The sequence below is a fragment of the Lontra canadensis genome, unplaced genomic scaffold (genome assembly GCF_010015895.1).
Source record: "Lontra canadensis isolate GAN:19392208 unplaced genomic scaffold, GSC_riverotter_1.0 scaffold25, whole genome shotgun sequence".
NCBI classification, from domain to species: domain Eukaryota; kingdom Metazoa; phylum Chordata; class Mammalia; order Carnivora; family Mustelidae; genus Lontra; species Lontra canadensis.
The window spans coordinates 10,576,957-10,591,831 of record NW_022631019.1 but is presented as its reverse complement, the minus strand read 5'-3'; the positions used below and the strand labels follow the sequence as shown (position 1 = coordinate 10,591,831).

General features: G+C 46.0%; 1 protein-coding gene across 1 annotated transcript in view; it reads right to left on the bottom strand.

Moving 5' to 3' along the window:
• FHAD1 (forkhead associated phosphopeptide binding domain 1) overlaps positions 1-14,875 on the bottom strand; it is a 128,356-nt gene that overhangs the window by 112,918 nt on the left and 563 nt on the right. The window contains exon 2 of the mRNA XM_032863473.1: positions 11,275-11,381. Coding sequence (XP_032719364.1) covers positions 11,275-11,367 — 93 coding nt within the window. The 5' untranslated portion in view covers positions 11,368-11,381. The remainder of the gene's footprint in view (positions 1-11,274; positions 11,382-14,875) is intronic.

The following is a 14,875-nucleotide window of genomic DNA, read 5'->3' as shown; positions in this document are numbered from 1 at the left end:
ACTGCCTGGAAAGTGTTTCTGCCCACCGGAGCCCTCAGCCCACGGCCGCTGTCACCCACGGCCTCCCCAGCCTCTCTGCAGCAGCCGGCACTTTGTCTGGGGGAGGCACACGGCCTCAAGGTCAAGGGGATGAGGAGGCAGGAGGGCGTGGTGCTTATCGGACTGGTTGTAGGGTGGGGGCCTCGGTCGAAAGTGCAGCTCTCCTGCTTCCTAGTTGGGTGACCTTGGACACGTGACCTAGTCTGTTGTGCTTCGGTTTCCTCCTCGGTGAACACAGACAAGGGTAGAACAGCCGGGTGGCTATCAGTGAGGTGTAAATGAGATAACACGTACAAAAGCGCACTTAGAACTTTGGCACGCGGAGAGAATGCCGAAGCGCTCACTATTGCTGTGAGCGGGAGGACGGGCTCTGGGGTTGGGAAGCCTGCAGTGCCGTCCCCCCTCCACCAGCTGTGCAGCCTGGGGCAAGTCTCTTGCTTCTCTGTTGCTTCCCAGACAAAAGTGGGTTTCATATGCTGTGCTTCTCAGGACTGACAGGAGGTACTGTTTGGAGGAATTTTCAAGGTAGTAGGACGACGTTTTTAAAATTAAATGGGGTGTGTGTGTGTGTACGTGTGTGTATGTGAGATCTATTTCCTTCTACCTTTTGGTTCTCGGCTGTCCCATCCCCTAGCCCCACCCTCCTTACTGCCTCAAGAAAGATGTAGTGCAGAAGTAGTGAAGACTGGGGTTTTCAAAAGAATAAGGAAATGAGGAAACAGCTGGGCTCTGGTGAGACAATGAGTCTGGGAGGAGAAGGGAAGGGGAGGCGTCTCTGGCTCCCTGTCAGTGACCCTCTCCATGTTGGTCTCCCTGGGGGAGCCCTGCGGAGGGGCAAAGCCTCAAGAAGAGGCTGGTTCCTGAAATCAGACTGCCTGAGCAGGGTTCCCAGGCCCCAACTCACTGTGTGTGACCTCAACTTCCTCATCCGTAAAATGTGGGAAATGATAGTGCCTGCCTCAGAGGGTCGTTCATCATAAGAATTAAATGAGGTAATATACGTGGAAGTGTCCAGAAACCTTGCCTGGCACAAAGTAAACCCTCAATGTGTTACCTATATGTTACTGATCTATTATTCCCTGGCCCGGCCACAGCTTGCTGGCTCCACTCCCTCTCTGATTTCTCCTGGGCCTCTGTGCTGGGCTCCTCTCCCTATGCCTGCCCCCAGATTCCACAATTCGAGAGGATTCGAGTCCCGGTTCTCTTTCCTTCTCACTCCGTCCGCAGGTGGGGCCACTGCACCAGCCCCAAATTCTCCGATGTGTATTTCCAACCCCCAGCTCATCTCTGAGCCTCCCAGTGCCTGCTGGCCCCCTGGTACTGGTGCACTCCCCTCCTGCCTCTTCCAGTCCCATATCACCCCCCAGCTCACCCGCCACCTCTCTTCAGGGCTCTTGACATTGTCCTTACTGGTTCCTTCAAAAAGATCTCAAACCAACCCCGTAAGTCCACACCCCGCCCCCACGGCAACAGTGCAGGCAAGAGGTAGGATTAACAATAGCAGGAAGGGGGCACATGGGTGGCTCAGTGGGTTAAAGCCTCTGCCTTCAGCTCAGGTCATGATCCCAGAGTCCTGGGATTGAGCCAGGTGTCGTTGTGCTCTCTGCTCAGCTGGGAGCCTGCTTCTTCCTCTCTCTCTCTCTCTCTGCCTGCCTCTCTGCCTACTTGTGATCTCTGTCTGTCAAATAAATAAATAAAATCTTTATAAAAACAATAAACAATAGCAGGGAGCAGGGTCCCAGGACTCAGGTTTAGGGCATAGATCTCTTTGGGGGACCCTGCTTCCTTACATGGCACAAGGGACTATGCAGATCTAGAGGTTACCAATCCATGAGCTTAAAAGAGGGAGAATATCCTTGATCATTCAGGTGGGACTAGTCTAATGCCATGAGCCCTTAAAGCAGAGCACTTTCTCTGGCTGGAGCTGGACAGAGGAGCCAGAACAGGGGGTCAGAGAGATCTGAAATATGAAAAGGCCTTGACCCAATGCTGCTGGCTTTGAAGAAGAAGGGGGCCACCAGCCTGGAATGGGGGCAGCCTCTCTGGGTTGAGAGCCATGTCCACAGACAGCCAGCCCGCCAAGGGGACCTCAGTCCGTAACTGCACAGGCTAAGTTCCACCAACCACCAGAATCTACCTGGAAGCCGATTGTCCTTGAGACTGTCAGAGCCAAGGCCCACCAGAACCTTGATTTTGGCCTTGTGTGACCTGGGGCAGAGAAACCAGCTGAGTCTACCCTGACTTCTGAAGTAGAGAACGGTGACATCATCCCTTTGTGTTGTTGTAAGTGGAACACAAATACAAGAACCAATGTTTACTGTGGTAGGGACAGCACCAGGCACTGGTCTGAGCACATCCCAGTAATTCGGTTTTATAACATGGTCACTGTAACTGTGCCCACAGCACTGACTTAGACACTGCAGTGGGGGACAGCTGCACAACTTGCCTGAGACCCCACAGGCCACCAGGGCAGAGCCGGGCTCTGAACCAGCCACCTGGAGTCAAGGTCATGCCCTTGACTGCTCTACTCTGCTCTGGAGCCTCTCTGCCTGCTACTCTCCCACCCAAATAACAAAGACCATCAGTTCCTCCCCAGCTTTAAAACCCTTTTCCAGGACGGTGGGTGGGGCAGTGGGGGAGGGGCAGAGGTTCCTCTTCAAATGCTTAGCCTGGCTTCCATTTTCCATATTGCCACCAACATGCCATTTTGTCCTTTTCTTCCAGGGCCAAATTATTCACCAAACATCTCTGGACCTTTGCACGTGCTGTTTCAACACCTGGGGTGTCCTTTCCTGCTTGCTCTGCCTGGAAAATCCATAGGCTTCTCTTTTAAAGGGGCAGCTCAAGTTTGGTCTTCTTGGAGGTGCTCCCTCACCCCCAGACGGGATCTTTGTGGGGCCTCAACTTACAGCCCCAACACTCCTCTAGGCTGGAAAAAGCACTGAGTCAACATTCCCTCCCCACACAAATCCCCCATCCCCCACTAGATGGCGCCGCCCCAGCCAGTTGTGGGAATGATCACAAGAAAATTCGTCGCAGGTTTCACCTACCATTCTCTCTTTGGATCTCACGCTGCGGAATTTCCCTAGCTCAGTGAGCTATTTTAATATTCCAGTGAACTCACAAGGAATTTCAGATATTTAGATTTTATTTTTTTTTAAGATTTTGTTTATTTATTTGACACAGCAAGAGAGGGAACAGAAGTAGGGGGAGTGGGAGAGGGAGAAGCAGGCTTCCTGCTAAGCAGGGAGCCCTATGTGGGGCTCGATTCCAGGACCCTGGCATCCTGACCTGAGCCAAAGGCAGACGCTTAACGACCGAGCCACCCAGCCCCACCCCCAGATATTTAGATTTTAGATGCTCCCAGCTAAATTCACACCCAAGGCATGAGACCTTTTTTTTTCCACTAGAAGCACTGAGCCAGATAGCCTGAATCTGAAACTTAGCCCCACCTCCCCTGACCGGCTGTGTGGTTTGGGGGAAGTTCCTTAACCTTTCTGAGCCGCATCTTTACATCTGTAAATGAGGATAATAATGATAATAACAGTTCCTACCCCATAGGGGTTTGTTCGTTCGTTCTTTCTTTCTTTCTTTCTTTTTTTTTTGAGGATGTACTTTTGTAAACACACATACAGTTCACAGAATATACAGGAAGCCACGCGAGGTGCGGTAAATAGAGGAGAAATGCACGCTCTGGCTGTTTACGTTACTGTACTATTGGAGAGATTACGATCTTCTACCTTACTTCTGTTAGAATGGCTTCTGTCAAAAAACCGGGTTAAAACCAATGTCGGTGGGGGTGTGAGGACAGTGGAGTCCTTGCACCCTGTTGGTGGGAATGTAAAATGGCGCAGCAGAGGAAAGCAATGGTATGGCGGTTCCTCAAAAAATTAAGGATCAAGTTATCATATGACCCGGCGAGCCCACTTTTGGGTACACATCCAAAGGAACGGAAAGCAAGGGCTGGAAGAGATATTTGCAGTCCTGGGTTCATGGCATTATTGACAATAGCCACAAGGTGGAAACCACCCAGGGTCCACAGACAGGTGTGTGGATACGTAACAGGTGCCGAAGACACACAGTGGAAACCCCAACAACGGACGAACCTTGAGGACGGGATGCTAAGGGAAGTCTGTGTTTTAAGAGGACAAACACTGCATGGTTCTACTTAAAGGAGGTACCTAGAGGAGTCAAATTCATAGAGACAGAAAATGGAAGGGTGGGGGCACAGGGGCTGGGGGAGGGGCACCGGGGATGGTTTTCTGGTGGGTACAGGGCTTTGTAGGATGAAGGGCCCTGGGGATGGAGGTGGCGATGGCTGCCCAAGGTGACAGTATTGAATGATGCCACTGACCTGTACACCGAAGAATGGTTAAGATGGAAAATGTGTTCTGTGTATTTTGCCATCTTAAGAAAAAAGCAAGCAACATGGGTTCAGCCACTTTCTATAAATTCCCTCCCCCCCCCATTGGAAGCTCTCCACCTGCTGGAGGGAAAGTAGGCTCATCAGTTGCTGCAGGAGGCGGGCACTGGGGTGGCTCAGTGGGTTAAGCATCTGCCTTTGGCTCAGGTCATGGTCCTGGGGTCCTGGGATTGAGCCCCACAGAAGCAGGGAGCCTGCTTCTCCCTCTGCCTGCCACTGCCCCTGCTTGTGCTCTCTCTCTCTCTCTCTGACAAATAAAATCTTAAAAAAGAATTTAAAAATTGCTGCGGTAGGAAGTGACCAATGAGATCAGCTCCGAGTTCCAGCTACCAGTTCTCCAACGGGAGAGGAAAGTTCCCCTGAGACTCAGGAGACCAGGTAGGTGAATCCCAGAGCAGCAGAGCAAAGGGAGAAGCCAGTGGGAGCACAACCCAGGTGAGTAGGGAATGAGAACAGCAGATGGATGGGCAGTTACAGCCCTGCCTCCAGGTCCTGGTCTTTCTGTGCCCTTCCCCACAGAGACTGAGCAGGGTAAGAATCCTTATCTAGCCCAGGTCCTCCTGTCACCTCATCTCTCAAAATGCAAGGGTTTGCTCATAAGAGAAACACCAATGTGGGGGGCCTGGGTGGCTTAGTCAGTTAAGTGTCTGCCTCTGGCTCAGGTCATGATCCCAGGGTCCTGGGATTGAGCCCCACATTGGGCTCCCTGCTCAGCGGGAAGCCTGCTTCTCCCTCTCCCACTCCCCCTGCTTGTGTTCCCTCTCTTGCTGTCTCTGTCAAATAAATAAATAAATAAAATCTTTTTTTTTTAAAGAGAGAAACACAAATGAAAACGACATGGGCGGTGGGTTTAAGGGAAGATCCAGTGGGTGGACAAGGCGCGCCGGGGCAGGGCTGTCCAGTGCTGATAACCTGTGGTGGGCAATCCAGAGTCACCCATCAGAGGTACAGATGCATGTGCCCTTTGGCCCAGCCGACGTACCCACATGTCTGTGAAGTGATGAAAATAACGGGACAATCACAGCAGCCTTGTTTAATAATGATAAACAAGAAGACAACATGGGCTCTGATGGGTCTTTTCTAAGTGACAGCCCAGGACCGGCAGGTGCCAGGCAAAGGGACAAGAGTCATCTGGCTGTATGGGTGCTGGTGTGTCTGCTGGACCAGTCTTGTTCCACGACCCTCAGATCCCACCTGAGAAGCGATTACCACGTGCTAGACTGTTCTAGCCAGAAAGGAGCCAGCTGGTAAGGGCGTTGTGCGCCTAGGCCAGATAAGCAGGTCATTTTTGTCCTTCGTTTTTTTCCTCCAAATACCCCCCCCCCAACCACAGCGCTGTGCTGACTTGGGCTATCCTATAGTTCAGTCTTTGAGGGGATTTGGAAACCCTCAAAGGGTTTGAGAGGTTTCCAAATCTCTCCAGTGTGGCCCAGTTAAGTTCTTGGGGAGGGGTGAGGGTGTCAGCTCTCCACTGTGGAACTCTCGCTTCTCTTTCCCTTAAAACAGAGCATATTGAAATATATGCACCGCCCCCCACCGAAAGGGGCTCCCACAACATCAGGAGGGAAGAAACATGGGTGGTCAAGAAGAGGGAGGAAGGGTCCTCAAGGCATCGTCCTGGAAGCATCACCAGGGGACCCTGGTCCCCACCTGTGCATGAGGAATGAATATAATGGAAGATTCCTGGTCCCTACCCAGAACCCACCAGGTCAGAATGTCTAGGGGTTCATGTTTAACAAGCACTCTGATACAGATGGAAAGTTCTACAATCATTGGCTTGTAGTATTTCTTCATTCTGGAAGAACTGAGTCCCTTTCTCAGTGGGGTTTAAATAACAGCCACATCTAACTCTAAAAATTATAGTTCACAAGCCACAACTGATCATACAAGTTAAAATTCACAAGGTTTATGTCTTAGATGAGCAAGGCTGGGGCTTTCAAGCTGTGGAAAATGGGAGAGGGGAGATACTGAACACAGCTCTTCTTAAAAAAAAAAGAGAGAGACAGAGATAGCAAAAGAGAGCACAAATGGGGAGGAGAGGAAGAAGCAGGCTCCCCACTGAGCAGGGAGCCCCACGAGGGGCTCAATCCCAGGACGCTGAGATTGTGACCTGAGCTAAAGGCAGATGCTTACCTGACTGAGCCACCCAGGCACCCCAGAACAGAGGTCCTGATTGCAAGTCTACAAGAGACAGCCAGAATGGTCATTTCAAAATCAAAATGCATGTCTCCTCCCTTACTTAAAATTCCTCAGTTTCTTCCCATGCCCTTCAGATATGGTGGCCGAAGGAGGCCTACTCATCTCTTAAGCTCTCTCCCTTCCCACTCTTCTGGACATACCCATTTTTCTCTCAGTCCCTTGGGCTCATAATATGCTCTTCCACACCAGGGCCTTTGCACATACCATTCCCCGTTCCCCTTGTCTTGTTAAATCTTCCTTATCCTCCATATTCCTTTCCTTTAGAGCTCCAACATGAAGAGAACTTTACATGTCTTTGTGGGATTCTTTGACTTAACGTGTCTCTCCTAGCAGCTTTCTGACTACAGGGACCATGACTTATTCTACCATTGCTTTATCCCCAGGCTTGCCTCAGTGCTGAGGTTCCAGGTAAATATTTGTGGAAGGAATGAGTGATAAGAACTGAAAGCTAGCCTGGTGAAAACAGGCTTCCATTTGCCGTGAGAGAAGCAAACTCCTTATAGGATAGAGAAGTCTGCAGGGCAAAACCCTGCAAAATCAATATTGATTTTTCCCTGAGCCCAGTGATTACGAGGGACTTTTATTTTCTTCCTTATATTGTGCTATCTCCCAATTTTTTAAAAGAAGCATGTGATGACCTTCCATTATCGGAAAAAGTAAACGGTGTCAAAATCTGATGACATCAACAGTCAGAACAATATATCCGCCTTGCCAGTGAGTCTGAATCTCTACAAATAAGACTGTCTCTTCTTTAGGATTTACTAAGGTAAATGAAACAATCCTTTTTCTTTGCTAGACATAACCTCTGGGTAACTTTGAAGATGACTTTTTATTAATATGTATTTCTGAACTTTATTTAGTGAAATGACCTCCCGTGGTACAAATAACATAAACTATAAATTGGCTGTTGAATTAGTCCTCAGCGTGCCTCGTAGCTAATCAAGGGTGATTCCTCTCATCAGAAAAGCCCAAGGAAGTCAGCAGAGAAGCAATTTTCACCTTGTCTTATTTTACAGAACTAGAAAATGTTGACACATCCACAAGTTTCAATTTTTCAGAATGGGCCTGTGTCCGCGCAACCCTTTTTAAACAAATCTCCACTCCCAAATCCATTTAAGCTTTGGGAAGAGGATTTGTCTAAGAGAAGACAGAAGCGCCCATCAAAAGTCTGTTCACAAAACATTTGGCAATTCATGTGTCATCTGTTCTCTAGGGAGCCAATGTGAGCTTGTGCTTCTGGAAACACAGCCGATTGCTTCATAAATCAATGTGACTGTGGCTGGCGGGGGTGACTTACTTCTTAAACCAAGTCTGAGGAGCAGTAGGCAGTCAATTATTTTTATACAGTGAATGCAACTCGATTTCCGTCTTTATAAAAATTGTCCTCATCAGTACCTTTTTTCCATACAGCTTGTTAATGTCAGTGGCTCCCCATTTTAATCCTGTGTGCATTTAAGGATTCTTCTAGATCTCCATTTCATGAGCCCATGTTAACAATCATGGTGTCACTTACTTAGAATCATGTGCCAGGCACTTTATGTACATTTCTCACTTAAGCCTTACAACAACCCTCTGAGGTCATTGGCTTAGAGACAGGGAACATGAGCTCAGAGAAATCAAGGAATTTGCTTGGAGTCACACGGCCAGACCATGACCTAATGAGATTCAAACCCAGGTCTGTCCATCTCCGAAGCCTACAGTTTTCTAACGTCATACTTAAGTTCGAAACACAGATCTCTGTTTCTACTTTGGCCAGCCATGAAAGAAGACTACCTAAAACCCGTCCCTAGCTGTGATAAAGAAGAATATGCAATTCTTTTTCTTTTCCCCCACTTTGTGCACTGAACAGATATTTCTGTGTCCTTCCTTGTAGGGAGGCCACATCATGGATAAGAAACTCAAGGGCCGGTCCACTAGGTTATTTTTAAATTTGAGAGTTTCTGATAAAATCAGAAAATTAGGAATAAGCAATTAATATAGGTTTATACTGCTTTGATCACTGCAGAGCACTGGATGTTCTGGCTAGTGCATTAAAACAAGAAAAAGGAAATTAAGGGTATTAAGAGCTCCTTTTCTGGGGCACCTGGGTGGTTCAGTGGGTTAAGCCTCTGCCTTTGGCTCAGGTCATGATCTCAGGGTCTTGGGATCGAGCCCTGCATTGGGCTCTCTGCTCAGCAGGGAGTCTGCTTCCTCCTCTCTCTCTGCCTGCCATTCTGCCTACTTGTGATCTCTGTCTGTCAAACAAATAGATAAAATCTTAAGAAAAAAAGATCTCTTTTTCTGAAAGGAGAAATACAAGTTTTTATTTGTAGATGGAATGATTGTTTATGTGTAAAATCCTAATAAACCTATAAAAGCTTTCTAGGAGCACCTGGGTGACTCAGTCAGTTAAGCACCTGCCTCTGGCTCAGATCATGATCCTAGGGTCCTGGGACTGAGCCCCACATCAGGCTCCCTGCTGGGGGAGGGCCTGCTTCTCCCTCCTTCTCCCTCCACTGCTCCCCTTGTTTGTACACTCTAAGCTCTCTCTCTCTCTCTCTCTGTCAAATGAATGAATAAAATCTTAAAAACAAAACAAAAAAACAAAAAAAAATTCTAGAAAGTTTAGTTATGGTTGCAAGATAGAACATAAGCATACAAAAATCAACTGTATTTCTAGTTACCAAATTAAAAATATAATACCATTTACAATCATTAAAAAAGATGAATACTTAAGTGTATATCTAACAAAACATGCACAGAGCTGGTATGCTAAAACTACAGAACATTTATGAAAGAATTCAAAGACTCCCCTAAACAGAAGGAGAGACATACCATGTTCATGGATTGGAAAACAACAGAGTAAAGATATCAGTTCTTCTCATACTGATATATTGGCTTAAATATAATTCCTGTCAAAATTCCAGCAAGGTATTTTGTATATCTAGACAGGCTTATACTAAAATTCACGTGGAAAGGCAAAAGAACTAAAATAGGTAAAAAGAAAAAAAATTTTTTTTAAAGAAGGGTAAAATGAAAGGAATCACTCTATTTGTGTGAAGACTTACATAACTACTGTCATCAAGACTGTGTTGTATAGGTAGAGGGACAGACACATAGATCAATGAAACATATAGGAAACTCAGAAATAGCTCCCACATAAGTATGCCTAAATGTTTTTGACAAAGCTCCAAAAGCAATCAATGGAGAAAGGACAGTCTTTTTAATCAATGGTGCTGGGACACTTACACATCCACATGCAATAAAAAAGAACCTTGACCTAAATATCATGTCATATATAAAAATGAACTCAAAATGGTTCATGGATTTAAACACAAAACCTAGAAAACTTTTAGGAGAAAACATGAGAAACCCCTTGGATCAAGGACTCGGCGATGTATTCTTGGACAGGACATGAAAAGCATGATTCACGAAAGAAAAAAATGATCAACTGAAGTTAATCAAAATCTAAAACTTCTGCCCTGTGAAATATTCTGTTAAGAGAATGAAAAGATAAGCAATTGGCCAGGAGGAATGATCTGCAAGCTCTGTATGTGAAAAGGGACACATATCTAAAATATTTTTTAAAAAACTCTCAAAACTCAGTAGTGAAAAACCAAACAATGTGATTAGAAAATGGGCAAAAGACATGAAGGCACATTTCACCAAAGAGGATGTGCACACAGCCAATAAGCCCATGAAAAGATATCCAAAATCACTAGCTATGAGAGAAATGCAAATGAAGACCATGAGGAGGCATCATGACACACCAGAACAGCTAAAATAAAAAAACAGCAATAATACCAGTTGCTGGTAAAGATGCAGAGAAACCGTGTCCCATACATTTGCTGGTAGGGATGTTAAATGGTACAGCTACCCTGGACCACAGGCTGGCATGTTTCTTTAGAAACAATACACTTCCCCTCTGATCCAGCAATCACACTCCTGAACATTTATCCCAGAGGAATAAAAACTTGCATTTACACAAAAACCTACACTCAAATGTTCATAAGTAGATTTATCTGTTAGAACCTCAGGTTAGAAACAATCAAAATGTCCTTTAATATGTGAATGGTTAAACAAACAATGTTACATCTATACCATGGAAATATTACTCCCCAACGAAAAAGAAACAGGCCAAAAACCTAAATGGATCTCAAGGACATTATGTTGAGGGAGGAAAAAAAAAAAAAAAACAACCTCAAAAGGTCACTTGTGGTATAATACCATTTATGTAACATTCTCAAAATGTGATACAAGTCACAACAGTTTCCAAAAGCCTCTGGAAAGGGCTAGAGGCCATTGCTCAAGCTGAGTACTTCAGGTGGCCCTTGGTGAAGGTCAAAGCATCAGCTCCATGGCCCCATTTGGCTGGGGGGAGGGGATGACAGGTAGGACATCTGTACTCATGATCAGCAAAGGACAGAGGGCACATCTCACCCTTAATCTCATACTCATTTTCACTACACATGCTGGGGAGACCCAGTACATTCCTCAGGTGGTTATAGGTCTCACGTGGAGGGAAGATGTGGCTGTGAGCCAGAGGGTGGGCTTTTAAAGAGACTCAAGTCCACAGAACAGCAGGGGTGTGTAGAGGGGGTGAGATGGTGAGACTGGGCGGGACCAGTTCTTACCTCTAAAACAAGGTCTGAGTCTTCATGCCTTCCAACAGTAGTACTTTTATTCAGGACAAAAAAGCCTTCTGCGCTCTTTAGGTAGGCTTTCATACTCTCTGCTTTCCCTAGAGAAGGTTTGCAGAAAAAAACGTTAGGAAAATGCGATCTTCTGATTGTTCAGCATCACATTTAGAACGGATGAAATGTACCGTCATGTTTAAAGGAGAAATCAGCAGAGGTTGGAGTGGATAGATGGACTTTACAGTGTGATCACAATTTCTGCAGATTTTTAAGACTATCTTTTTGAACAGTGACATCTAGCGAAGATGAGCTTGGTCCTGATCATCATAGAGAGGACATTTTTTACAGAAGTCAGAGCCCAAACCACCAGTAGCTGAAACACCCCAACGCTGACCCTGAATTCCACGGATAATTGCTGTCCGCCTCCCATGAAGCTCAGTACAAGGTTAGTTATCTGACACAGCAACTATTCTGTCCCATACTCTTTACCCACCGCAAACTAGCTCTGGGACTTTGGGTGTGTTACTTCTTATTTCTCTATGCCTCAGTTTTCTCAACTCTAAAATGGGGTTAATGATACTCTGCACCCCAAAGGGTTCTGTGAGGATGGAATACAATCGTTATGTGTGAAGCATTTAGAGTGGTGACCACTATGCACTGACCACACATTTGTCCCATTATTATTATTGTTGTTGTTGTTGTTATTGTTATAATAATTATTATGAATCTTGGGCTCATCAAACTTGGACCCAAGGAAGTCTAAGCCTTCTACAAAGCTTCTGAAACTGCTGAGTCAGTCATTGAGGGAATGGGCTTTAAAGGATACTTTTTTTTTTTAAAGATATTATTTATTTATTTGAGAGAGAGAGACAGTGAGAGAGAGCATGAGCGAGGAGAAGGTGAGAGAGAAGCAGACTCCCCGCAGAGCTGGGAGCCCGATGCGGGACTCAATCCCAGGACTCCAGGATCATGACCTGAGCCAAAGGCAGTCGTCCAACCAACTGAGCCACCCAGGCGTCCCTAAAGGATACTTTCTTTGTAAATCACTTCATTTCTTCATATAATTAAGGGTAAAGGGTAACCTTGAAAGGCAAACTATCAAGACTCAAGCTTGGACATACGATCAGGACTCTGCCCATTTTTTCCCCCAACATTTTTTTAATGACAATGTCAGATACACAGGAAAGTTGAAAGAAGTAGATGGTGAACTCCTTTATACCCACTACCCACCTAGATCCTACAATTGACATTTTGTTCGGTTTGCTGTATCACACATCCCTCCATCTACCCATGCATCCACCCATTTTGTAGTTTGATGCATTCCAAAGTAAGTTCTATACTAGTTTTTTTAAATATAAAAATCTCAGGGATTTCATTAGGTTCCAAAGTGTTGATAATTCATATGATGCTTGACTTCTGATTTGAGGTTATCTGTCCAGTTACGCAGCAGGACATCCTTCGTCTCAACACCGTGTCCAAGAGCTGAAGCCTCTCTCTTTTCCTTTCAACAGAAAGGTCACTGATATGTGAAGCTGTTGGAGTGGATAAAAACGAAGCCCATCTAGTTGTGGTCATAGAGGGTCTCGGGTCTGATTCTGTTTTTCTTTTTCTTTTCTTTTTTTTTTTTTAAGGTTTTACTTATTTATTTGAGAGAGGGACCCAGCAAGAGAGGGAACACAAGCAAGGGGAGTGGGAGAGGGAGAAGCAGACTTCCCACTGAGCAGGGAGCCCCATGTGGGGCTCGATCCCAGGACCCTGGGAACATGACCTGAGCTGAAGGCAGATGCTTAACCACTGAGCCACGCAGGTATCCTGGTTCTGCCTTTCATCCACATCTCCATCATCAGTGACTGAATCCCTCCTAAGTACAAGGCACTGTGCTATTCTTTTATACACATCGTTTCTTTTCCTCCTTGGAACAACCCTGTGAGTTAAGTATTGGTACTGTCCCACTTTACAGATGGCGAACTGAGACTCAGAGAGATTAAGGACACACAGTAGCAAGTGTCAGGGAGACAGCTCTGAGCCTTTGCATGAAACTACTACACAACTGGCCAGCAGCTCAACCTCCCACATGTTCACTGCTGCTGGGTGGGGCAGAGTGGGCTGGTGGCTGGGGGGGGGGGGCACATTGCACTGTCTCTTGACACTTGGGACTTGTAAGAAAGCCCTTGACACCTGGATTCCATCCTCTGAAAGGAAGAAAAGACCCAACCTGGGGGTAAGAGAAATAAAAATAAGCCAGATAGTGTATTTTATACTTGTAAACTCTGAGAGCTACGGATACCTCACTAGTATGTTTTCCTGTAATGAGAAATACATTTTATTAAGTTCAGTGTCATTCACAGAAAGGGAGAGACGTTTCCTCTTCCCAAAGAACCATGCTCTATTGCTGTCAAATCACTTCAGTTACTCGCTTCGATGGCAGAGGACCATGTTATCAAGCAACACATTCAAGTCTGATTAATCTGGAATGCAAACTTGGGAGAAATGTCTCTTCTGCAGGAAAAGCACAGGAAATGCTACTAAACAAAACCCCAGAACTTGGATCATGTGCATACTTGATTTTTAGCTCTCCCCCTCAAGATGTTCCCAAGGCTGATGACTTCTCTCTGCTCAGATGTCCCCCTGTGTGGTAACTGCCCGACCCCCCCTAGCTAAAGGCACCCTTTAGTCACTACTGGCATATGCCACCTGCTGTGTTTCCTTCCTTGTGCTTATCTCTGACATTTTCTGATTCCTTTATTTAGTTGTGTTTGCTGTTGGTTTTCTTTTCACTGAGATATATATTCCAGGAGAGCCAGACTGTATTGTTTCTATTAAGAGACAATTCCTCATGGTTGCTTTATGTTTATACCCATTATGGAGCGAAAGCATTGATGAATTTTGTCCTGTGTCTTCCGCGAGGATCTGTAAGCTGGCCAGGCTAACTTCCTAGCTTGCAAGTAGGATAAAAGCTCAGACCCTTGGGACACCTGGGTGGCTCAGCGGGTTAAAGCCTCAGCCTTTGGCTCAGGTTGTGATCTTGGGGTCCTGGGGTCGAGCCCCGTATTGGGCTCTCTGCTTGGTGGAGAGACTGCTTCTCCCTGACTCTTTGCCTGCCTCTCTGCCTGCCTGTGATTCTCTCTCTGTCAAATAAATAAATAAATAAATAATCTTAAAAAAAAAAAAAAAAAAGCTCAGACCCTTTGCGGTTCCTCACAGCTTTGTTCATCACCCCATCTCCAGCACCTGGAGCCTTGTCTGACATGTAGTAGATGCTCAGTAAACATTTGCTGCATGAATGAAAATGCAAACGACCCGTCAAAGCAAATCTGTGCAGCCAGCTGGCTACGAATCTTCCCATTCAGTGTCTACCCCTGATATCCTTTCTGGAAACCCTAAATGCTACCTGGGGTTTTTGGGTTGGACAGTATCTCTCCATCTTAATCTTGCCCTGTGCAGTCCACGCCCTTGCCTGAAAATACTGTAGAAAGTAATTTGAATGTGTTAAGCTCTGGAAATTCGCTCTTACTGCCCTGAAGCACCAGGCATAGTCAGAGCAAATCACCTGCCTACCCCTGAGCACTTTGAAAGCTCAGAATTGGACTAGAGAAGT